The following is a 25,365-nucleotide window of genomic DNA, read 5'->3' on the forward strand; positions in this document are numbered from 1 at the left end:
TCTGAACAGGCCAGAGCACAGATCCCAAGCCAGACCACATTTCCTCCTGAGGTGAGGACCCTTCTCTTGCAGGCCCTTGGCTAAAATGTCCCAAATGTGATACCCAGGCCTGGCTGGCCTAGACTTCAAGAGTGAATGAATTTAAAGCTGACAATTCCTCTTTCTTCTGGGGCTATAAAATAGGTTCCTTCTTTTTGAGGACTGTTTGATTTTCCACTGTGGAAGTAATTCATTCCACACTTCTTCAAACATTCCCTTTTTTCCTGGACCCATCACCAGGACTGATTCCAGTATAGCTGAGCTCTCCAGTAGCAGACTTTGCCAGCTCTTTCTCACCAGTACACAGGGAGAGAGTGTTGATCAAGAAACCCAGTCCAGAAGCTAGACTGACCTCTGCACCCTGACTCCTACTTACCTCTTACCTACCTACCTACCTTCAAAGACCCCCTGAGCTTCCAAGAAGGGTTTTCAAGCCCTCTGAGGAGAAAACAGCCACTTCTGGAGAACGGGTTTTTGTTTCTCTTTTTAAAAATTAGTTCCTTTTGAATTAGGCCAATAACAATATATTACACAAAAGTCAACTTTAAGTTCCTTTAATAAACTACTGAAGTTTAATGTTGCAATGTATCACATACTCTTAGGGACTGGCCTGGTGAGTGTAGGAGGGAGTGTCTCTGCCTGCGTGGGAGACTCCGGTCCCACTCCCCAGCGGGCAAATGACAAAGGCATTTTGTTTTCTTTCTTCCACTTCCACACTCACGTCTCCGAAAAGTCTTCTCCTTTTGGTATCCTGGGTTTTCCAGCCGGCCTCTGGGACAATGCCCCTCTGCCCGTCGGAAACCGAGAGAGCATCAGGGGCGGGTCTCAAGAGCCGGGTATTTTCACCGCAGGTTATGGGCCTCCTCCTTCCAGGCCCCGAGTTCCTCAGAGGGAAGTGACTTAGTAAAGGAGGAGAAACAAAACAAAAGAATACTGGCGCCAGCTAGCTGGTTTCGTTTAGTTCGTTGTCGCAAATCCAAGAATGGAAAAGCGCTTCGTTAAAAAGAAAAAAACAAAAACAAAAACAAAAGCCTTCCGTTTGCATTGGCCGGGAATCGAACCCGGGCCTCCCGCGTGGCAGGCGAGAATTCTACCACTGAACCACCAATGCCTACGAGTTCCCAGCTCTGGCGCCATCCTTTAACGTCGTCGGCTTCCCCAGCTCCCTTCCACCACGGGAATCCGGTCCTTGCTGAGTCATCCTTTCCAAAGCAGTGCCTTTCTGTTCCACGACAGGAAAATGTTACGACTCAAACAAGAACAACAAAAAAGGCTCTCGGACGTCCTGGCCCTGAAGCCTCGGCTCTATCCGCTCGGCGCCGCGCTTTCGGCTTTGGCGGCTTCGGGGTTTTCGGGCAGCACCCGCCGAGGGGAGCGTTTGCCCTCTCGGGGAGTTGGAGCCTAAGGAGATAGATTTGGAAAAGTGAAGAATGGAGAGAAACTTTAAGTCCTGGCAAGATTCCCATGTGTGACCTTCAGATAAAAATTCATATATTGGGATTCTAGTTTGTCTAGTGTCCTAATACCCTGAGATCATTCATATGCTAATCAGCTACCTCTAGTCAAGTGACCTTATCTCTTGTTCTTCCAGGGAACTAGCCCCACTCCCGGACACTGGAGAAGGAGTTTCTCCGGATTCTGGAGAGAGTCCCTCGAGTGGTGTGATTGAAGTCACTGTTGCTCTTATGTGTGTGAGAGAAATAGCGTGGGCCCATCTGGTTCCTGCTGCCGGGCCCTGGAGTGACGGTGATGATGATGATCGTAGTAATAATAAAATTGACGATCGTGCGTCATAATGACAATGTTGGAACCACTCTGCTTGGGTTTGCAGCTTTATTCCTTTGTATGTGGTGCAAGTTAAACTCTCTGAGGTTCAGTCTCACTGCCTATATGGGGGAGGGGGTGATGAAATAGGACCTATCTCAGGAGGGCCAAGAGGGTTCAATTAATTAGTCTAGGTAAGAAGTGACGAAGAATGTTAGGCATTCAGCATATGAGCAACAAATACTGGCTATTACTAATTAACTTAGTTGAGTGTCAGCTATGTAGTAAGTACCTGTCATGCATCATGGATAATCTAATTTAATCCCCATGGCAACATCATAGGGGAGTAGCTCTTCCCTGGATGAGATGAGGATTCATCTCTTCCCAGATGAGGATTCTGAGGTTCAGAGAGGTTAAGCACTTTACTCAAGGTCACACAGCGATTAGGTAGGTGTGCCTTGGCGGGGGAGGGGCAGGTTGGAATTGGAATCCTGTCTTTCCCGATTCTAGAGCCTGTGCATTGTCACCTCACAAACAGGGGGCAACTCTACTTATTATCAGAATTTCCCCCAGATGTTGTGAAATTGGATATGTTAGTCTTATAGAATACAATTGGATGCTGAACCCTGGGAGAAAAGTATGTATTGTATTGTACCATTTACATTATTCACTAAGTGAATATGTGCTTTTTATAGCAAATGACTGAAGCTGGGAAGTGTCCTCAGGCTCGGTGTTAACTGCCAGTTAAATAAATGACACTATGAGAGCAAGGACAGACTGGTGCGAGTTAGTTCCCAGTTAACCCAGTTCACACTATATCTCTTCTGTGAGCAACAGGAGATGCATTTGTATCTCAGAAATGCAGGTGGGTTTGGCTGGGGCAAGGCTACAGTAACAGCAGCTAAGGGTTGTCTCTAGTGCGTGGAAAGAGGGTTGCAGAAACAACCTACTTCTCCTATACCTGTCATTTTGCATTTTTAACTACTTTCTTTTCCTTGCATCTGGCCTACGTCCTGCATGTTTCTTGTATAATAGGCATCCTGGTTTTAAATTGAAGGAACCTGCTCTCCAAAAGAGGATATCGCATACACACTGTGTATTAATACTTTCCCCTTCCTGAGTTTCCTCCCAACTTCCAACATGGACCACCCAACCTGATCATACTTCCCAAGAGGAATGATGGTACTTGTGTAATCTGGTGAACCGGGGAGACCCCGGGCCCTGGGGCCTCAACCCAGCTAGACCCCAAGGAGGCCCTGAAGGTTCTTGGTCTTGTCAAGAGAATGAATTCAGGGCAGACAACACAGCACTGTGGACAAATGACACCAGTGGGAAAGTTTATTAAAGTGAAAAGTACACTCTTGCCATATGAGAGCACATATGAGAGAGGCCAAGTGAGAGGGAAGGAGGGAGGCAGGGAGAGAGGGAGGAGGAGGGAGAGAGAGTTTGGGTTTGGGTTTGGGTGGGGTTTGGGTTTCTATCTCTGATTCACAGCTGTTAAGTAGGGGGCAGAGAATATTTATTAAGTGGGGCAGGAAGCAGGGTTTCAAGCTTTTTTCTTCCTCATTTGGTCAGGGGTTTCCTGTTACAGCATCGCCATCTTGGGCCTGCCTGGTTTGATCTGGCTCCTTCTGGGGGGCCTCTGACCTTCCCATAGCTGGTCATGGCTTCCTCGCTGCTGGCTTCCAGGTCTCCTTTTGGAGCTCAACTGCCTACTCACAACACTCACAAGGTTCCTTAGCATTTCGACCACAAATATCTCATTCTCTCTTTAAAAACACATAGAGGTTGGGGCGCCTGGGTGGCTCAGTGGGTTAAGCCGCTGCCTTCGGCTGGGGTCATGATCTCAGGGTCCTGGGATCGAGTCCCGCGGGATCGAGTCCCGCGGAACCGAGTCCCGCATGGGGCTCTCTGCTCAGCGGGGAGCCTGCTTCCTCCTCTCTCTCTGTCTGCCTGCCTCTCTGCCTACTTGTGATCTCTCCCTGTCAAATAAATAAATAAAATCTTAAAAAAAAAATAAAAACACATAGAGGGTGCTCGCTTCGGCAGCACATATACTAAAAACACATAGAGGGTGTAAGAAGGAAAGTTCTCTTGTGCTTTGTTGTGAAAACATTTCAGACCCTCTCATTTGTGTTGTATCTATTAAACACACGACTTCATCTACTTTTAAATGACTGTTGTTACCAGTTTTGTTTCTTTGGGGACTGTTTCTTGTATAATAGGCATCTTTAAAGAACAAAATCTCAACTGAGTAAATCTGAAGATCTCATTGGCTTGAGTAAGTGAGAATTGGGTACTATCCTATCTAGAAAGCAAAGGGGAGCTCCAATTTCTTGTTCAAAATGGAAGGTTTTAATAGGAAGAAGGGTGGGGCAAGGAAGTTGCCAAAAGAAAAGAAAGGATTGTTCCAGACAAGGTCACCTTCCTTTAGGGCTAAGAACAGGGTGGTGGTGGGGGGTCTTACCTCCTCCTCCTTTGGGGGATGGAGAGGGCCTGGGTGAGGGATTCCCTCATTGGTACTGACTAGAACATCCCTCACTGACTGGTTAAGACTATATTTCTGGGGGAGGTTGAAACCGCCATTAGGTTAGGTATTAAACCCCAGTTTGGTGACTTGGCCCAGCATAAGTGACTCCATCTTGGGCCTGCGGTTCTCTTTTTAACATAGTTTGGTTAGTGTAAATACACCTATGTCACTCAGTTCCTCCTCAAAAATATTACAGCAAATTAAATCAAAATACATGCCCAATATTTAAAAATCAAATGTTGCCACAAGGCTTCTAATGAAAAAAGGAACATTTTCTTGCCCCACTTTCAATTCCTCACAGGAAGCCATTTTTAAGTGTTTTTTTTTTTTAAGGGACTTTTTATTGTGCAATGATTTTTGATTGACCAAGGAGTTGTGAAGATACTGCAGAGAGTCACTATTTATCCTTCACCCAGGTTCCCCTAAGGTTAAGATCTGACTTGTAAAACCTAAGAAGCTGACATTGGTATAATACAGCTCAGTGAACTGTGGACTGTATTCAGATTTCAAGTTTTTCCACTATTTTTTTTTTTTACTATTTCAGAAGCCGACCCAGGATCCTACGCTGCATTTAGTCATCATGTTTAACCCACAATCTGTGACGGTTTCTCACTCTTCCATTGTGTTTCATGACCTTGTATTTCATGACCTTGATGTTTTCAAGGGTACCAGCCAGGTATTTGGCAGGTTGGGTTTATGTGATGTTTTTCATGATTAGACCAAGGTTTTTGAGAAGAATGCCACTAGGTAAAGTGCCCATCTCCCATGAATCTGATCAGGGGTATGTGATGGCAACAGGATGAATCACCGGTGATGTTCACCTTGATCACATGGTTAAGGTCAACTTGATCTTTTTTCATGTCTCTCATATGAATATGGTCTCACTGTCTTTCATTTAGACATAGTTTTTAATTTAACTTTTGATCTTGTGTTCTAGGCCCAGTGTCTGACATATGTGAGCGCTCAGCTGATACTCAGTAAAACGTGTCTTGGTGAGAAGCAAGGGAAAGGATATTCCAAGTTGAAGATCAACCTGTGCAAAGGCACTTAAATTAGACCAGTGCTTTCATATGTACGTGCTTCACCTGGAGATCTTATGGACTTTGGGTTTGGTGGGTCTGAGATGCAGGCTGCAGTCCACATTTCTAATAAGCTCCTAGGCTCTCATCTAAGCCCCCCAGCAACTCTGTATAGGTTATGCTGCAGGCAGACTTCCCAAGACCAAGGTCTAGTAAATAACAAGGAGTGCAGTTTGTTTGGCAAACTCTTGTTAGTAGACCTGAAGAATCCTTCCGTCCTCACCCCCCTCACTCTCGTGAACCTCACACATTCAGCCTCTTCATCTTGACAGTTCTGTCCTCTTCCCAGAAGGGCAACGGGATTTTTTCATAACCAGTTCCTCCTACATCTGAAAGCATCTTTTTTGGTGATCACCAGGAAAAAGTGGCTCTTGCAAAAACAAACTCTGCAAGTTTACTTTCCTCTGTGTTATGTCTCCTGATTCGTTCTGTTGAATTCATTTTCTGAGTTTTGGTGACAAAGCAAACGGACTGAATTAGAATTGGTGGTGGTGGTAGAGTCAGCAGCTGGTTAGGTTTTAACTGGGGGGTCTGGATGGCAGCAAAGGAGTCAGGGTCATCTATCTATCAGGAAAGCCAGATACCTAGCCTGGCAGCATTCCAAAACTAAAGCCTCAAGAAAGGCAGATCAAGCCAGACAGGTCCAAAACAAAGAAGGCCTGAAACTGACCAAGTAAGGGAGAAAAGGACGGAAACCCTGCTCCCAAAGAAATCTCCTCCCCAACTGATCAAGATTCGACTCCCTGGTTAACAACTGTCAATAGAAGAGACCCGAACTCTGAGCGCAACTTTCCCCTGAGCACTCCGGCTCTCACATCTCCAGAGTGCGCTCTTTCTCTTTAATAAACTCCTCACTTTCACCGCTCAACCACCAAGGTCTCTCCCTGAATTTTTCTCTTGTCTTAAGACTAAGAGCCTCTGTCCACATCCGAGGGACTGCCTGGGCGGCGGCCTCTGGGCCCAGGGTTCTCCCCAGTCCACCCTGCAACAGTGGGAGTGGGCGGGGCACGATGGCGGGAAGTGAGGTCCACCACAGTTTGACACGGCTGTCTGAGCATTAGAAGACTCCGGCCAGGTTAGCAAATGAAGGGATCTGAGTTGAGAGCTTTTCCTTGTTCAGTCGGAGCACAATATGATATCTGCCTACCTTAGTGTGCTTGGCACATAGAAAGTGTTCAAATTTTTTTTCATACTTAGGTATAGGTCTGAGTCTCAACTGCTTCTTAATTTCATATAGACCTCTCCTGCCTACAATACAGAAAAAAAAAAAAATAGATTCAGTCCCGTAATCACAACGAAGCATATATTCATATACAGATACGCAGGGCAAAAAGGTGTCGATTAAGCAATGCTCCTTTCTCCATGAATTCAATTGTATTTGTTGTATGGAACAAAGTGAAGGGGGGGGAGGGGGAAAAAAAAAAAAAAAGCTTTGTCAGAAGTGGGATTCGAACCCACGCCTCCAGGGGAGACTGCGACCTGAACGCAGCGCCTTAGACCGCTCGGCCATCCTGACACGAGAACCCAGCTTTTTCATATTTCACTTTCAGATTGTCCCACAGCGCTGTATCATGACGTCAGGTCATGTCGATGCTGCCCTTATCGTTTTAACTAAAACTAGAACTCTCCCTGGAGTCCTTGGCAAAGTAAGGTAAGTAACACAGTCTCTGACTCCTCCCTTTTCCTTCTCCACCATCCTAAACTGTAAAAATTCGTTTTTCCTTGCGCCCTTACCGGCCGGTCTCCCTTCGACCCTCGGCCGCAGATCGCCGGTACCGAATCCCACAGCGGGCGGATCCAGACTGGGGCGCGCCGCGTGCGGAACTGGGAGCGCGGGTCAGAGCCGGCGGCGGAGGAAATCCCCCGCCAAGCGAGAATTCCGCTTCCCCGCGGGGCTCCTCGAACCTCAACCCCAGCCCGCCTGGGTGGCTGGCGGACCTACTAGGAGTAATCTCGGGGTCCATCCTCGCCAAGGGAAGCTCCGTACACTCCGCGTTCATAGAACGCTGAAGTCAGAAAAATTCGCCGCCTCCACTTTCCTTATATATGGAATGCCGGAAGACAGGAAGCGTCAGCGTTGGTGGTATAGTGGTGAGCATAGCTGCCTTCCAAGCAGTTGACCCGGGTTCGATTCCCGGCCAACGCAAGCTTTCCTTTTCCTCCAGGAAGAGCGCGCGGGGCGCTTTTTTTAAAGCTCGAACCCAAACGAGGGAGGGCCGGCGCCGCTCCTCCTTGCCAAGGCTCCGTCTGGCGCCGCGGAGCCCGCTGCCCCGCCCCGCTGCGTTCGGGCGGTGCTAGACTCCGAGCGCTTCCCTCTCCGCCGCGCGTTCCCGTCTGCCTTTGAGCGCTTCCACCTGCCGAGGAACCAACCGGTGCGGGTGCCGAGTCTCCCCGGGGCCTGCGTGCAGGGACATGAGCGGGGGCGTCCGAGGAACCGCCCTCGCGGGTCTCCGTCAGCAAGCAGATCAGTTATTTGAAGTCAATAAATGGAACGTTTTAAAAAGATGCCCGATTTAGCTGTTGGAGAAAGTTTAAGCGCGCTCGGAGCAACTTAGGGATTGGAATCCACTTTTTCAACTGCAAACGTTATGAAACCGAAGTCCTGATCCTCTTCTGAAATCGGAATTTAACGCCCGGGAGGCAAAGGGCTTGTCTGCAAGTGTGCAATACGTACTAGCTTGAAAACTAAGGACGAAAAAAAAAATCGATATATATTTTAATGTTAGTTACATGTCGAAACAATATTTTGGAAATCTTGGGTCACATAAGATGTAGTATTAAAATTAGTACATGTTTCTTTTTAACGTGGCTGCAAGAAAATTTAAATACTCGGAGGGCTCTCCCCTTATCTGTTGTGACGTGCCAGTCGAGGCAGGAAAGGCACGGCGCTGCCGGCATCTTCCATAGAATCCAGTGTCCCGGCATCTTAGAAGTAACTTCCTAAACAATAAATTTAAAACACGCGCCGCGGTTTTCCTCGTTAGTATAGTGGTGAGTATCCCCGCCTGTCACGCGGGAGACCGGGGTTCGATTCCCCGACGGGGAGAAGGAAGAGTTTTTTAGTTTTTCTTTTTTTCCCCTTCCTTGGTCTGCATTCTTACTGCAGAAACAAAAGTTATTCCCAAATAATTTTAGGTTCTCTCTAGGAGCGTGGTTGTCACATGTGAGTTTCTTGGATGATGGCCAGGAGTACTGGAGGGCACGGTCATTTTGACCCTGGTTCTTAACTCAGCAAGCAAGTTTCCACCCAAGAGGCCTGCGCCTGGGCTTAACTTCTCCCATCCCCATGATTTCTTGCTGCCCACTGGAAGACAATTTCAGGATCCGGGCCTTACCTTGAGTCTTGTACTCCAAATTGTCACGTTCTTTCTTGCCCTCTCCCACACCAACGACTTACCTCCTTCTTTTTTTCTTTCTCTATCCAGCAGAGGCCAGCCCACGTTCTCAAAAGTTGGCGCTCTTTCCGCGGCCTCACTACAACGAAGGTGAGTCAACAGAAATGAGCACTCGTCTGGCAATGAGAATTCCCTTCCTTTCACCACGAAGCAGCTCTTTGCTTTTGTTCAAGCCTTTTTTTTTTTTTTTCTCTGAGCTTTGGTTTCTTCATCTGTAATGTGGAGGAGCCAAGAATTTTCAAGACTCTTTGGGGCTAAAGTCCTTTGAAGTAGTACCCCGCATTGGCAGCTGGCACACAGTAGCTGCTCATGCTTTGAAAAGATACTGATTTTCCTGAATATAAGAGTAAGATAGCCCATGTAGAAAACATGGGGGATAAGCAAACCACAAAGAAAGAAGAGGCATCCATATTTCCATCACACAGGAAGTCCCTGCTAATATTTTGCTGTGTGTTTAGCTCTTCTGCATTTTTAAAATGCGAAGCTGGAATCACATTGTGCAAATCGTTTTTTAACCTACTTGGGTGTTTACTTTAAAATGTGACTATTTCTAAATTCATTAAATACTAGTCTAAAACACTATTTTAATGGCTTTGTGCTATATTAAGGGCCACATCATCATTTCTTTAAGGAATCTCCTGTTTTTGAGCAGTTTTGTTGTCACAGTGTTTTTCTGGCTTTTGAACCAGCTCTTGAAATCTCTGCTGGGTACTCTTTCACTCCCCCAGCAATTACTTTCATGATGGCCTCCTTGAAATCTGTGGTCAGTACATACTCAGTTCAAGGGTGAGCCAAAGATAGGAGGGCTTGATTTGCAGATTTGGTTTTCCTGGATGAGACTATCTCTTTTCTGTGTTTGACTTCTTCAATTTCCATCCAGTCTGGCAGTCCTAAGCCCTACCTCACTGAAGGCGTGGGGAGTAAGACTAGTTTTCTGCATTAATTTACACCCCCGAGTCTGAGTGCCCTCATGATGAGGATCTCACCCATTTTGATTCCTTCTTCTGGGGCTTGAATGCTCTTTATTTTCAATCTGATTTGATTGCCTTACAGATGAATTTTTTTTGTTGTTCCGAGTTTATAATTATTATCTATGGAGTGGTTAGCATCCTGCAAGCTTCTCCACCATGATGGAAAGTGGGATTGCTTTTTAATTTTATTCACAGTGTTTTTGAACTTCAGAAGTTTCTAATTTTCATGTAGTCAAATACTTCCCCTGGTAGTTTTAAAACTTTTTTTCATATATAGAAAATTCCTCCCCACCCCAATATCAGATCAGTTTTTGCCCTTTTTTCCTTTTAGTAATTTTATTTCCTTTTGCTTTTTGATATTATCCCTTTAATTCTTTCTGACGTTATTTTGAGATATAACATGGGGTAAGTCTATAACTCTATTCCCAACCCTCCACCTGATGGTTCTCCATTCAATTCATTGACTAGCCCATCCCTCAACCACTGATTTGAAATTGCATCATTGACGGCAACTAATCCAAACATCCCTCTCAAACAAAGCAAAACACATAATTGACTCTAGTCCCAGCTTGGGTCCACGAGACAATAGAGAAACCAGAAGATATCAAGCTTCCTCTTGGATATTGTGAATGACTAGGAGACAACGGCTTGTGTTCTTTTATGCTGCTGTCCCTTCTTGTCTTTTCTTGCTCATGATTTTGATATTCAATTCTGGGAATGATGTCCCACTCTGATTTCCAAGACAGTTTTGACTCCACTTGAATTATGAGCTGTTTATCATGAACCTAATAGATGGCAAACTTTCTCTTAGATATTGTGGGTCAATGGGATGATATAAATTTTCCTCTTACACCATTGGGATCTTTTCTACAGGAATTTGGGAGGAATCCGATACATAGACCTGGAGCCCTTCCTTCTCTCCACTCCCAGAAGTGAGTGGTTGTCTATTAAGAACAAAAAGAGGCACAGACCCTTGCCACAGTTTATCAGAATATGCCCACCCTAGTCCATGACAACGGATTTCTTTAGAACTTTTCATCCCCTCATTCTCTATGTTAGAGGCAGAGGTGGGAACATGCTCTGCTTATATTTTATTTGGTGTTGGTTTTATTTTATTTTTACTTTCCAGTTTATTCATTGTAGTAGATATGTGGGTTGGTTTGCTCAACACCTGTTCCAGTATTATTCTGGTTTACTTTCCTGTGCTGTTGAGGCTGGGGAGCTAAAAATGACATTTTCTAGATTCCTCTGCAGCTGGGGTTCTGGTTATGACTTAGGTTTCACCAACCGGATGTACTTCAGTGAGATTTTGATTTGTAACTGAGTTACATGGAGAGACACAGAGATCCAAATTTAGACCAGTAAATAGGGGCCAATGCAACTTTGTTCTAGAGCGGGAGACTGGAAACAGCAGAAACTTTGTAATTTATTTTGTAGCAGTTTTGCCAGATAGTGTGGTAACCTTGTATACAGAATATTTCCCCAGTTATTCCTGGAAGTCAGCCTGGAGTCTCTTTCTTCAGGCTTCCCAATGCCTGGTGAGTTATCTGTAGCCCTCCATAAAGGGCTAACCATGTTAACCCTTTAGCCCCTTATGGAGTCTAACCCCTCCATGAAGGGCAAAGCCCTCCAGATAAGGGTTAACCCTAACCCTAACCCTAAATCCTTTTGTATTTAAATAAGCTAGAGTAGATTCTGTTGCTTGGGATTAAGAACACTACTGTGTGCCCATCCTTGAATGGGAAGCAATCTAAGTAATCTCTCTACATCTGGCATCTCTCTCCCACTAAGGAGCAACCCTTATTCTGGATTTTATGTATATTCTTTCTTTGGCTTTTGTAATAGTTTCAATACATGTGTATGCATTATCAAATATATATATATATAAATTTATATTTTTATACTTTAAAAATTTATGTAACTGGTATCAGATGGTACATATTCTTTTGCAACTAGCTTTTTAAAAATTATTATTTTTTTTAGATTTTATTTATTTATTAGCGAGATAAAGAGAGAGCACAGATAGGCAGAGCAGCAGGCAGAGGGAGAGGGAGAAGCAGGCTCTCAGCTGAGCTGGGAGCCTGATGCGGGGCTTGATCCCAGCACCCATCTGAGCCAAAAGCAGCCACTTAACCCACTGAACCACTCAGGTGCCTTTTTTCTTTTTTTAACACAATATTATTTTTATAGGATTCATTCATATTGACACATGTGGCCATGAATGGTATTCAGAAGATTTAACACAGTTGCAGTATTATGTATTTCATCTATTCCGTATTAGTCCTTAAATAGATAGATAGATAGATAAATGTGCATTTATATATCTCATAAAACTGGTTCCAGGTAATGTAAGTTGTAGTGCAAATACGCTGCCAACCTTCCAAATCATCTCCTAAATATTTTATTTTTAATAATTTTGCTTTTGTTTGATACGGCTCTCACTAGCTAATTGATGCCTCTATCTGAACCCTGGTTTAACATGGGGAACTATAACAACTTCCTGCAATTTCTTTCCAGGAGGTTGATAGCCATTAGGTGACTTTTTTCCTGAAATTAAGGAAGGATAAGTATTAATGGTACTGAATCCTTTTTCATCTTCTGTTGAATCAGCAACTGTAATACATTTTTCCCCCCTAGCCTTTAAAATATTAACTGCGGAGCACCTGGGTGGCTAACTCAGTTGGGTATCTGACTCTTGATTTCAGCTCGGGTGGTGATCTGAGGTGGTGGGATCAAGCTCCCCACGGGGCTCTGAGCTCAGCGGGGAGTCTGCTCGGGGTTCTCTCTCTCTCTCTCGTTCTCCTTCAGTTCCCCCCCGCCCCTGCCAGGTACTCTAAAAAAAAAAAAAAAATATATATATATATATATATATATATATATATATATAATCTTTAAAAAATATCGTCTGAGGGTTTTATACGTCTGTTTTCTCTATTACACAATGACCTACTGGAATGGTATGTGTAATTAGCTTGGCCAGAGCCACTCAGGCTTGTGACATAGTACAGCTGTGAGGCAGGGGCTCTGCGGAGTTGCCTGTTTTTGAATCCTGGCTCTCTGTCTCAGTTTCCTCATATGTGAAAAGGCATAATGACAATCATTATAATTCTCAAATGAGTTAATAGACGTTTAGAATGGCAGCTGCAATGAGTAAGCATTAATTATCCTTCTATTCCTAAGATAATTATTAATGGTTCGGAGGATGTTTGAGGTTTAAAAAAAAGAGACCCTTGTCCCATGAATTGAAGGTAAAATACAATATAGTTGAGGAAAAGGGGTGCCTGCCCCTCAGTCACCTTTGAATCCCACATTTCCCCCATGGCCCGGTTGGCCGTACGGCCTCCCTCCTACCACAGGCCGGCCACCAGTGCCAGCAAAGGCCACAACACTTGGCTGATGCGCTGCTCTGTTATTTCCTGGTTCTTGGTACCAAGGATGGGTGGAGGCTCCAGTTCCCACAAGTGGCCGCAAGCAAGGGTGACCACAGAGTAGTACTGAGTGGTAGTAGGCAGCCACGGTCTTGGGGGAGGGCAAATTGACACTGGGCTCTTGTTCACTGGACCAGGGTTCAGGTAGCCCTGTCCTGGGAGACAAGCAGGGACAGGGACCTATAACCAGGACTCGCAGTAGGTTGGCTTAAATTGAACCTGCAGGTTGGGAGGCAATGAATGGCCTCTGGGCAGTGCCCACATAGAGTTTCCTAGAGTTGGCCCACAGTGGTATGGGGACTGGCTTTCGAGGGTGTCCAGGGAGAGCCAAAGCAGACCCTAGAAGATGACTCTTTCTGAGGGAGAGTTAGCTGGCATGGCTCTGACCAATCAGAATGTTATTGCCTGGGGGCACCTGAATGGCTCAGTGGGTTAAAGCCTCTGCCCCCAGTTCAGGTCATGATCCCAGAGTCCTGGGATAGAGCCCACATCGGGCTCTCTCCTCAGCAGGGAGCCTGCTTCCCTTCCTCTCTTTCTTCCTGCCTCTCTGCCTACTTGTGATCTCTGTCTGACAAATGAATAAATAAAATCTTAAAAAAAAAACCCAGAATGTTATTGCCTGTACATTTCCCTTCTTGTAACAGGATTAATTGCATTCCAAAAGTTGACTGCTATTTTTTTTCTAACATATATTTAACAGAAAATACTGTTTAATACATGTGCTAAACACTAAAGGTTGGTATAATGGTTCCTTTTCCCTAGAACACATGTAAAACCTTGAGCAATCCACAATATGGGTGTGTTAGATTCTTTGTAGTATTCAATCTAAGTATTTTTCAATTTCCATTCAATTTCTCTTTGATCCATGGGGTGCTTAAAAAACACAAGTTTTAAATTTTCCATATATGTGAGGGTTTTTAAAGGTATTTTGTCATTGATTTCTGAGTTAAACTGCATTATGTTCAAAAATTATGTTCTATATAGTGCCAATTTCATGATACACATTAAGACTTGTTTTACAGCCTCATATAAAGTCAAATTTTGTAAATGTTCCATAAGCATTTGAGAAGACTGTGTAACCAAAAATTACTGGTTGCAGAGTTGTAAATACATATTAAACCAGCCTTACTGTGTTTATATGCTTAATTTTTTTTCTCTGCTTGACCTACTGAATGCTGAAAGTAATATGTTGAAATCTCTCACTGTAGAATTCAAAGAGTCACTGTAAATAAATTTGTCAATCTTCCCTTGCAGGTCAAATAGTTCCTGCTTTTATATTTTAATGCTGTTTTATTAGATACATATGTTTTTAGAATTATTATGTGTTCGTCACAAGTTTAATCTTTTATTATCATCTGATGGCTATCTCAATCCCATAATGCATTATTTCTTAAACTTTATTTTGTCTGAGATGATATAGCCAGATGCCAACTTTCTTTTTCTTAGCTATTCCTGGCATATCTTTTTCCATTCTTTTTCACTCAAGCTTTTTGGTTCTTTTTAATGTTTTCGTGTTATTTGTCTAAAACAGGATAAAATATGTTTTTAAAAAAATCCACTTTAACTGGCAAATTTTCTCCAGTTCTTTATATTGTGATTTCACTGGTATATTTGGACTTATTTCACCATCCCATTTTGTACTTTCTTTTCCATGCCTCAGTTTTTGTTTTTGTTTTTTGGTGTTTTTCTTTGTGTGTGGGGGGGTGTTTTTTTGGTTTTGTTTTGTTTTTTGTTTTTGTTTTTGTTTTTTGCCTTCTTTGGGGTTGCTGTTATGTGTACAGGCAAAGTGAAGCACAGGAAATGTATGTCTGTTTAGAATGAACTGCAAAGTAATTTTTAATTCCTGCTGCCAGTCCAACAAAAGAGGTGAAGGTGAGAGCAGAGGTTCCCAAAGCTGGACTTCTCAGATGAGTAAAATTTCCCGTAACATGTTGGTGATCAGTATAAAGTTGCCAACTTTTTATTTTGCCAAATTAGGAAATTTGTAAAACAACCACAGCCCCAACTATCATCTATCCTCACCATAATTTTATAAACTAAAAAACACTTAAAAACAAACTTCTGTAAAATTGGAAGAAAAAAGGTAGCCTCAATGCGGAGATCATCTGGCGAACTTATCGGACACGGACACACACACACACACACACACACAGACACACACGATGGACTTCCCCCTCCGTCTACACTCGTGTGTTCGCTCATTTCACCCAGCGTCACGGGACACTCTGGCCTGACCTAACAGGACCCGAGTAGAGGGTGTTGGTGCCGAAGGAAGAGGAGGTTCTGGGCGGAGGCCGCGAGGGGCCCCCGGTCGCTCTCACACTGCGGGTGCCCGGGTGCGGCCCGGAACGCGGGGGGCGGGGGGGGGGCTGCGGCCGCCACGAGCGCCGAGAAGCGGAAGAGGAGCTCCCCCCGGGCGGGAGCGAAGGGGCCCAGCCCGGACCAGGATCCCGGGGCTGATGGTGTTGGATGCGGGGTCCCTGCCCTCGGATGTTTAGATCCGGGTACTTCGGTGGGAAAGTCCCCAAGTCACGGCGCTTTAGAAACTCTGCGTCCGTCCGGGGCCCAAGGCGCGCGTGGAAACCTTCGGAGCAGCCGGGGTCGGCCGTGGCCTCGCTCTGCGGCGGCTTCAGGGTTTCGCGCTGCGGGGCAGGAGCGGACGCGCGATGCCGTGTTTTAAATATTCACAGGAACAGGCTGACGCGGACACACAAACTGGCCAGATCGGGGGGGAAAGTTGGCTGCGCTTCCCGGAGCAAAACCAAGCGAAGGCGCGAGCCCACGGGGAGCCTCGGTGTCGGCTCCGCGGAGACGCAGCTGCTCCGGCTGCGCGGCCGGTCGGGGGGCCCGGGGGACCCGAGGCGGCCCCAGGGGCAAGCCCGAGCCAGCGCGGGGAGCGCCCGGCTTCCCTGGGGCCGCCCCCCCCCACCCCGGGTTTTGGGGCGCGGGAGGAAGCAGCGCGAACGTTCTCTGCGCTGAACTGACTTGGCAGAGGCGTCAGCTCCCGCCTGTCTCTGTGGCGCAATCGGTTAGCGCGTTCGGCTGTTAACCGAAAGGTTGGTGGTTCGAGCCCACCCAGGGACGGGGTCTGAGCGTTTTGAACCCCGGGGCGTGCCTCTCGGGCGGCGGAAGCCGCGGTGGCGGCGACGCTGGGGGGTTCTCACGCTCCTGCCCGGGGCCGCTAGCAAGACTTTTAGCGGCTTGAGGCAGGTTCTACGAAAAGGGCTCCGTGAAACTGGTGGTTTCAGAATGTTTGCGAGCAAAGGAGACGCGTCCTGATGAGCCGGAGACGAATTCGGTGGCGCGTCTGAGCCTGCGGGCCTTCGTGCGTGGGTTTCCCGACTCCGGAGACAGGCGCGTGCGGAGCCTGGGCCCTCAGTCCCGCCGGTGCCCCTGCGGACCCGCGTCCCGGGAGGCCGCCTTCCCAGCCCCTGTCCGGCCGGCGCCTTCCTCCCGGCCTCGCTGCCTCACCACTGCCCCGTCGGGTTACTGCAGTCACTACCTGACTTTGGGGGGGGGGGGCCCTGTCTTCAACGCCCCCCGGCCCTCCTTTCTCCACGCAGCTGCCAGAGCGCTCTCAAACCTGTTGCTAAAACGCAAACCTGTTCTGCTTAAAATCCCCCAGGGCTTGCTCGGCCGGCTGGGCTCTCCTTAGCTGGGAAGGCAGGGCCTCTCGTGATGCGGCCCTGACCTCGCTCCTCTCCCTCCCTGGCTCTCTACCCTCGAAAACAGCGAACCTACTTTCCCGAGTCCTCCTCTGGCTTTTGGACCTCTGCGCATAGACCTTCGGCGTCTGTCCCCTTTGGCTGGGAAACCCTGTACTCGTCCTTCCGCACCGGGAATCCGAGCCTCTTCTCCGAGCCTGTTGGTCCTCCTCCCCGCTTTTCTCCCTGGAACCAAAGCTCCTCCAGAAACGACCCCGTGTTGTTCATCTCTCTATCTTCGGCACCTAAACCCAAGCTCGGTACTAAACAGATGTGAGCTGAAGATTTTATTTATTTATTTGAGAGAAAGAGAGTGAGAGAGAGCGAGCAAGCGGGGTGAGGGGCAGAGGGAGAAGCAGACTCCCCGCCTAGCGGAGAGCCTCAGCCAAGGCAGACACCGACCTACTGAACCACCCAGGCACCCTAGATGTGAGTTGGCCGTCTGGGGTTTCCTGATGCACTTGCCTTATGTCTGGATCTCATGTAATATTCAGACATTAAGTTTCAATCGTGTTGGGGTATAGCTCATAACCCACACAATGAGACTGACCCTATGCCTCTGTCCAGGCCCCTATCTCTTTCCTGGGGGTGCTTTCTCCTGCCCACCACCTGCAGGGAACTGACCGTAACGGCCACCCACTTGGCCACCCACCTTCCCATCCCACACCTCCCGTAAAAGTCCCTTCACCCAGTTGCCTCAGCAACATTGGTGAGTCCGCAACTGGTTGGTTCATGTGAGCTGTGCAGATTGATTTCGTTATCCAAACTCATCCCTGGTAGATTTTCAGACAACAGAAGGAAAAATGGATTTTACCATTTGGGTCGTCTTATCACGGTTTTTCCTTCTTCAGAGAGCAGCCAGCAAGATCTTGTCCAAAGCTTTATTAGAATCAGGAAATGCTCTGTTGAAAGCTTCTAATACAGAAAGACAGCTAAGCTTTCTCCCACAAGTAAAGCTCGTGACCCCAGCCCCCAAATCCATAGTCACTGACCGGCCAAGGGATTTCCAAGTTTCAGAGTTCAGCACAGCAGAGTCGAGTACATTTCGTATGGTGCATCCAGCATTTGTCGGATGAATAGTGTGAAGCCGGAGCTATATCTTAAATACTGAAGCAGAAAGCGGGCGATAGTCCCCTCATCTCCTCTCCCTAATTCCTACCATCCTGGCCCACACAGGTCCTCACCCCCGGCCCATTATCTCCCGAGCAGCTCTCATTGGCTCTTTCCCATCATGCTTTCTCGTTCAGACCCAGAGGGATCTCTGTTCACTGAGCTGCTTCTGTGGCAGCGATGTGTCTCTCCTTCCTATGGACACAGTTTGTTTTGTTCTGTGCTCTCTTTTCCAGGACCCTCCCATCCCTAACCTGTTCTGGGAGCATTTTCTACTCATGCCATTGAGTTCATGATTCATCATTAAGTACTCACACGCCGTCCCAGTTCTGACAGGGGCTCCCCCCCAAAATCAACTCTACATCACCCCTGTGATTTTTCTGTACCTACACCACCACTCGCGTTCCAGGAAGACAGCGCAGGCCGGGGTTTCCCCGGTCTGTCCTGGACTGCCTTGCTCTTTCTCAACCACTCCCTTCGCTGGTTGTTCTGTTCACCCCTAGACTCTCAAGAGCCCCCACAATCTGTCTGGAAGGGTTTTTAGGGTGCCTAGAAGGCAACCTGTCCTGGAGCAACAGATGTAGACCACTACCAGTTGGTCCCCGGCCATAATTCTCTTATCTCCTTATCCTGTTATGTGAGAACAAGTTCATATATCGGGTCACCATCCAGAGTCGGCATTGTGGCTTTGCTGTGACAGTCAGGCAGGGAAAGTATCTGGGTAGCGTTGAGACTTCAAGTCTGAGTACACTGTGTCTGCTCGCTGAGGCTTCATGGTTGGCCTCTGAGATCACAGACCTTTCGTTTCTAGCAGAGACCAAGATAAAATGGAGTTGAGTGGAGGACCCTCAGCCTAGACCCTGAGGTGTGGTTTTCCTGCGGCTCCCAGAGCTGCCTAGTGGGGAGGATGGGATTGTGAATCCAGAAAGAGGCTCAGAGGTGCTGCTTTTACTAGCCTCATTTGTCCTAAGGGTCCTGTTTCCAGGAGACTTTGCTGTTTTTCCAGGCCCGCTTTGAGTTATGAAGGTGTCTCTGCATAGCAAAATACAGTCCCGTATCCACTGCAAATAGGAGTGCCATCACCACGGCAAAAGGGATATGGGGCCAAAATGGGAGGAGTGCTGAGGTGGACGGAACCGGTGAACCTAATGGGAGAAGAAGAGGGAGGAGGAAAATGACAGTTGTTAAGGCAGGAAATTTGGCATCTGTCCAACTCTTTCATTTTATCTAGTGGTTAAATAAATATAAAGGTCTGTGAATCTTTGGTGTGATCCTAGAGGCCCATTAACGCCCCTCCCCTTTCCCCCACTCCATTACAGTTACTTCGTCTGTAAAGGCGATAACCTCATACCGTTGTGGTGAGGGGTCACGGGGATGGTCAAACTGTGTGCGTGGAAAGAGGCACTTAGCACAGTGTCCAGCACACTGAAAGGTGCCCGATAAATGTCGTCTCATCTTCGTTACAGAAAGGGAACTTGAGATTCAGAGAGACTACTGGTTTACCTGCTGTCACGTGGTTAATGAACAGCAGAGCCAGGACCCAGTCTCTATGGTCTCTCTGTGAGCATGCGAGGGGTGCCCACCAGGTTGGCTCTAGGCTAGGACTTGAGGCTTGGAGAGGAAGGCGGGCAGGCGAAGATGGGTCAGCAGTGTAGGGACACAGAACCTTGCGGACATGGTTTGATCGGGGTAAGGAGGGACAGGTGCATTTATGGGGCAGGAAATGTGGCTTCTGTTCATGCCAAGTCAAAGACAGCCCTCAGAACCCCTTGTCAAAAAAGCCTATGGAACAGTCCAGAATCTCCTCTCTACTCGTCTTCACAGCACAAATGCAGACTTCCTGCCTGGGAATCCCAGACCCTCGAGGGCTGCACATCTCTTACCTTGAATGATGATGTCCACAGCCTCTGAAGACTCATTTCTCTTCCCGATAAGCCCCCTGCAGAAGTAGGAGCCATTGTGTTCGCTTCTTGCTGCTGGGATGTAGAACTCAGAATTATCATAAGAAAACTTTTTGCCTCTTCTATTCTGGAAGTATTGGACATTCCAGACAGGCTTGTTCTGCCAGCTGTGGCACCTCAGCCGAATGGGCTCCCCCTCCTGGAACACCCGCTGAGGGGTCTGGAGCAACAGCCAGCCTGAAAGACACAGAGACCACAGGCCCAGGAGGCTTCAGCGGGAAGGGGACACTCAACACCCAGATCCTAGGGCGTCACAGAGAGCCGGCCTGGGAGCCATCCCTGCAGAGCTCGCTTTGGGAGAATGCCCATGGGACGCTGCAGGAGAACTCACATCACACCAGGACTTTTTGTCGCGTGGGGCAGAGGGACGCACACATCAGACCATAACGGTAGGGCAGAGGGTCTAAGGGAAGAGGGTCAAGGAAGCCATCTGCGGGGTCCTTAGGGTTGCCCTGGAGTTTGCTATGACAGGTAAGGAGCAGCCACCATAAGTTCTAGGTCAAAGAGTAAAAATTGCATTTAAAAATGATGATTTGTGGAGCACCAAAGGGTGGGGTGTCTCGGTTGGTTGAATGTCCAGCTCTTGGTTCTGGCTCAGGTCATGACCTCAGGGTCATGGGATGGAGCCCGACATCGGGCTCCGTGCTCAGCATGGCGTCTGCTGGAGATTCTCCTCTCTCCCTCTGCCCCCTCAACCCATGCACACACATGATCTCTTTCTCTCAATAAATAAATAACTTAAATTTTAAAAAAGAGAGAGAAAATGATGATTTGCTCCATTAAAGGAAGGTAGAGGGGCACTTGGGTGGCTCAGGGGGTTAAGTGTCTGCCTTCGGCTCAGGTCATGATCCCAGGGTCCTGGAATCGAGCCCCACTTCGGGCTCCCTCCTCGGCGGGGAGTCTGCTTCTCCCTCTCCTTCTGCCTGCCACTCCCCCTGCTTGTGCTCTCACGCTCTCTCTCTGTCCAATAAATAAATGAAATCCTTTAAAAAAATAAAGGAAGGGTAGACTTCAGAAGGAATAGATAGTTGTGGGAATAAGGTCATTGGGTGTCCCCTGAAGTGGCTACAGAAACTGCGAAGCACAACTAGAATGAAAGTCAAGGAGAGGAAAGAGGGACGTGGCCGGTTGTGCTCACGGTAGCTGGGCCTTTCTCAAGGGCCCCAGGGCCTCCGCGAGGCCAGCTTCATCACTGAGTAGAATCTTCAAGACAGAAAATCCTATATCACCAGGACTGTCTTGCCACGTAACTGGAGTTCACCCCGAGAAAACACGAAGTCACGGTCAGGACGCTGGCCGAAATAATGAAAGATGGCATTGCAGATACATTTTAAAATGACACAAGAAAAACATTCACGAGGCAATGCTGAGTTAGAAAGACAGAATACAAGAAACGGATAAGCAGAGAAAAAAGAAAAAGAAAATGTGCTTACACGTTAGCAGGGCTTTTCCCCGAGGGACAGGACTACAGGCCATCTTAGTTTTCTCCTTTTTACTTTTCTATATTTTAGAAATTGAGCCCAATTATATTTTAGAAATTTAGAACCCAAATATATTTTAGAAACTGAACCCAAATGACTTCTGTAATAAGAACAGAACAGTAGGGACACCGAGGTGGCTCAGTTAGTTAAGCAGCTGCCTTTGACTTGGGTCATGATCCCAGGGTCATGATCCCAGGGTCGTGGAATTGAGTCCTGCATCTGGCTCCTGGCTCAGAGGGGAGCCTGCTTCTTCCTCTCCATCTGCTTATGCTCTCTCTATCTCAAATAAGTAAATAAAATCTTAAAAAAAAAAAAGACAGTCAAGTATTTCTCCTGGTAAAGTTAATGCTTATGGTCACATCTTAGTACAGTCTTTATTGATGGGACTTCCAAAGCCAGCTTCTACACCAAACTCTGAGGCAAACCAAGAGCTCTCAGGCTTGATTTTTCTATTGCTTCTTATTGGTAATTCTCCCTTTTATTTGGTCAAAGGTAGCCATGTCTCATCTAGTCAGAGAACACACATTCCTTCCTGTAACTCTGTAGCAGGAGGACCGTGTCAGCTACAGGGTGGTCAGAGGCGAAGGAGCCATAAGAATCAGCACCAGAGGCCCAGTTCCGTGAAATCCTTTGCAAGCCCCCCACGATCAGGGGCCCCCCTTCCCCTCCAGGCTCCTTCCACCCATATACATCGTGCAGCTGAGGCAGGCATTGAAGTAGCATCAAGCTTTTGAGGGGACACTGCGGGTACTGGGCCAGGTGGTGTGACTCCAGGGACAGCAGACACAGCCTGTGTCTGATACCCTTCCCTCTCCTGCTTCTGAGTGGGGGGATTTACACTGAAGCTTGTTTTTTGTTTGGTTGGTTTTTTTTTAAATAAGAAAGAGACAGAGCAAGAGAGCAAACACAAGCAGGTGGGGGGGGCAGAGAGATAGGGAGAAGCAGGTGCCCCAACTGAGAAGAAAGCCCTATGTGGGTCTTGATCCTGAGGCCCTGGGATCATGACCTGAGCTGAAGGCCGACACCTAGCCAGCTGAGCCACCCAGGCGCCCCTACACTGAAGTTTAAGTTTGAGTGTGGCCCTGATGTGGCCCTGATGTGGCCCTGATGGGGACAGAGACGTGGAAAGGACCCTGGGCTGCCCAGCAGGGTTTGGAGGGTCACTTAGAACGTGTGCATCTGAGAGTCAGAAGGAGGCGGAGGTCATAAGGACAGATTCATTAATTACTCAATAAACATGAGAGAGCATCAAGGGCACAGCCTGACCTTCAGGTGACGCCATTCCCTGGGGTGCATTCTATGGGGACGGTGATTGTTGGGACTGTGCCCTGCAGAGTCCTGGGTCCGTTAGGCGCCAGGTTAATTGACATTTGGCCTAAGGCCTGCCTGGAGCTAAGACTATGATGGTGATGTAAGTCCGGGGCCCGCAGGTCATCTCACCTCAGTTTTAACCCCCAAGACTCAGCGCTTCTCAAGTCTTCCGTTTTCACCATTTATTGGTGAGTCCCCCCCTTCCCCTTCCCCTACTCACCCACGAGGACTTCCAGCTGCACGGGGTCACTGAGCTCGGAGAGGCCCGTCTGGCACCTGTACTCGCCGCTGTTTGCAACGCTGGCGGCTTCGATGACATAGCTGGTCTGACTTGAGATGAAGGTCCCATTGTGCAGCCAGCGGGTGGAATGGTTCCCAGAGGGATTGGCCCCCTGGCATGTGAAAGTCACACTGTCCAACGTGAGGACCCTGTTGCCTGGAGGGTCCGAGACCACCACAGCCTTTGGGAGGTCCGCTGAGGAGCCAAGAGAAGGTGGGTTAGGGCAGGGAGGGGGGTCCTACACTGCATTCCCGGGGAGGCTCAGAACCAGAGAGAGCCCACGTTGGCGACTGTGCCTTGGTCGGTAACTCAGACTTAGAGCATCTTGGCTTCAAGGGACTTAGCCCTATTTCTGGCCTCTCATTAACCTGAGGAAAATGAACCAGAGAAGCCTAGGGCCAAGCCCAACTGTACTGGGCAAGTGCCCCCTGATGCCCTGAAGCCAGCAGTTTCCCACGCAGTGCAGATTTCCCGAAGTTCCACGGCTGTTACACTGCACACCTCCCTCCATCCATCCCAGACCACAGAGCGGACTCACCAGCTTGCGGGCGGGCAGAAGCTGCAAGACAAAACAGTGAAACAAATAGTGAGCAGACACGTAGGTCAGGCAGCTGGAGTGTGGAAGGAGTGTGCGTTGCCCTGCCAGCCCCTGCCCTGAGAGTCCTATGTCACCAAGAATCAAGATATGTATGGCGGCCGGCTTTCCCGCTGCCTGCCTTCTGGTCACCAGCGTCTATGCCTCCTGTCCTGCTTTCCACCCACACCCCTGCTTTCCGCACCACTCCGTTCCTCCTCAGTCCCTACTGAAACGCCCAAAACAAAGGTACAGACCGAATTTCCCTGAATCAAGAGACAGAACTTCGGGTCCATCTATCTGGTCCATAGTCTTCAGTGTACAGATAGGGAAACCGAGCCCCAGCAGCGTGAAGTAACAGAGACTTCCCAGGCCCCCTTCGCTTTCTGGTTATACCCAAATCTGAGCCGGAGTTCTTGTCTCTAGGCCCCAGTGGTTTGTCCTGGGAGCTCCAAGGAGACCTCTCCGTGCCGTGCCGTGCCGTAAGAGGTCCTATTCCTTGGTAAGGATACCCTCCCTGGCCTGAAAAGTGGGCCCTGCTGAACCCAGGGCCTCTGGAGCTTCTCTCTCAGCCCCAGGGACTCTGACTCACCTACAAGCAGCAGAGCCGTTGAGGGCAGCAGCTGCCACATGCTGCCACATCAGAGTGAACGAGTCACCGCAGATACACTGAGCCCTTGAGGGACACAAGCAGCTCCCTTGAAGAGAGGAAGTAAATAGTCTGTCCCCACCCCCCAGCTCTAGGTTCCTTTACTCTCTAGGTTCCTTTTCCCAGAATGTCATCTGATTTCTGAACCAGAATTCTGACAAGTGAGCCCCACGATAGGGCAGGAAGGGTAAGAAAAAAGTCTGGATGAGAAGCCGAGGTGGCGTGTGTGCCCCTCCTGCCCCGTAGGGATTCAGTGACACAGAGTCTGTGAGAATGCCTCCCGGTACATCTCAAGGTATTTCCCCCCACCTATGGATGTGCATCCACTCCGTAACAAAAACAAGATATCAGGACCCTGGGCACCAGACTCAAGAGGGGAGAACATTCACTGAGCGATCTCTGGTTGTACCTCAGAACTTGCCACTGCCTGGACCAGGCTCCAGCCAGCCAGCACGCACCTGGTACTTTTAAATCGGCAGGTGCCAGAGAGCGTCCCGCCCTCGAGTGTTATCTGTCCATTTTGAATTTCAAAATTCAAATGCATGTGCCTTGGGATCTGCAATGCACTTCTTAGCATGAATTTGAGCAGGAGGTTCACATCCTCTGTTAAGGGAAACCCAGGCAGTGGGGGAGGAATAGGGCCCTGGGAGGGGTGATGTCACCGGTTGCAGGGAAGGAGAAAGGGAGGGAAGGGCCGCGGGGAGGAGAGAGCAGGAGCCCTTTACCTTCAACTCACCATTACCAGGGCTGAGCTGAGTCACAACAGCTCAGGTGAGCTCGGCCCTCAGGGACCCACTGGGTCTGGGCTAGCCTGAGCTCTTTGCTGGAAAAGGTGGAGGTGCTGTGACTGGGAACCGGTTCTGTGCTTCCCAGATGCACCCCTCCTGCCAACACAGGCACCTCTGTACCCTCCCCCTCCCCACTTTGTTTAAATCTAGGTTGTAGGCAGAAAATCAAAGGGCTCTGCTTGGCCGTGCCACTGCCCCAGTGGGCTCCTGGATAGCAGGGACAGGTCTCACTTGGAAGAGCTTTGGAAATGGCCAGGAGGTAAGCAGCAGACAGATGTGACGTCTGGCAGCAGGAAAGGGG

The 25,365-nt window shown here is 48.2% G+C and overlaps 1 protein-coding gene and 5 non-coding genes across 6 annotated transcripts; 3 read left to right on the top strand and 3 right to left on the bottom strand.

The window, feature by feature from the left end:
• Positions 1–1,079: 1,079 nt before the first annotated feature.
• TRNAG-GCC lies at positions 1,080–1,150 on the bottom strand. Its single transcript has one exon. It is a non-coding gene; the product is annotated as a tRNA-Gly (tRNA).
• Positions 1,151–6,845: 5,695 nt separating this feature from the next.
• TRNAL-CAG lies at positions 6,846–6,928 on the bottom strand. The gene has a single exon. It is a non-coding gene; the product is annotated as a tRNA-Leu (tRNA).
• Positions 6,929–7,486: 558 nt separating this feature from the next.
• On the top strand, positions 7,487–7,558 carry TRNAG-UCC. Its single transcript has one exon. It is a non-coding gene; the product is annotated as a tRNA-Gly (tRNA).
• Positions 7,559–8,386: 828 nt separating this feature from the next.
• On the top strand, positions 8,387–8,458 carry TRNAD-GUC. The gene has a single exon. It is a non-coding gene; the product is annotated as a tRNA-Asp (tRNA).
• A 7,758-nt stretch (positions 8,459–16,216) lies between these two features.
• TRNAN-GUU lies at positions 16,217–16,290 on the top strand. Its single transcript has one exon. It is a non-coding gene; the product is annotated as a tRNA-Asn (tRNA).
• Positions 16,291–17,777: 1,487 nt separating this feature from the next.
• Positions 17,778–24,259, bottom strand: LOC122918084 (low affinity immunoglobulin gamma Fc region receptor III-like). Its single transcript, XM_044266244.1, has 5 exons — positions 24,220–24,259; positions 23,592–23,612; positions 22,994–23,248; positions 19,904–20,158; positions 17,778–19,165 (listed from the first exon to the last, which is right to left on the bottom strand). Exons 1-5 carry the CDS (start codon positions 24,257–24,259, stop codon positions 18,987–18,989), a joined length of 750 nt encoding a protein of 249 aa, XP_044122179.1. The 3' UTR covers positions 17,778–18,986.
• Positions 24,260–25,365: the final 1,106 nt, after the last annotated feature.

This window comes from Neovison vison, chromosome 10 (genome assembly GCF_020171115.1).
Source record: "Neovison vison isolate M4711 chromosome 10, ASM_NN_V1, whole genome shotgun sequence".
Lineage (NCBI taxonomy): Eukaryota > Metazoa > Chordata > Mammalia > Carnivora > Mustelidae > Neogale > Neogale vison.

Coding starts and splice junctions, on each gene's coding strand:
- LOC122918084 (XM_044266244.1), bottom strand. CDS start 24,259: ATGTGGCAGCTGCTGCCCTCAACGGCTCTGCTGCTTGTAG. Junction 23,249..23,591: donor TTCTGCCCGCCCGCAAGCTG/GTGAGTCCGCTC, acceptor TTGGCTCCTCAG/CGGACCTCCCAAAGGCTGTG. Junction 20,159..22,993: donor GCAGCTGGAAGTCCTCGTGG/GTGAGTAGGGGA, acceptor TGTGTCTTTCAG/GCTGGCTGTTGCTCCAGACC.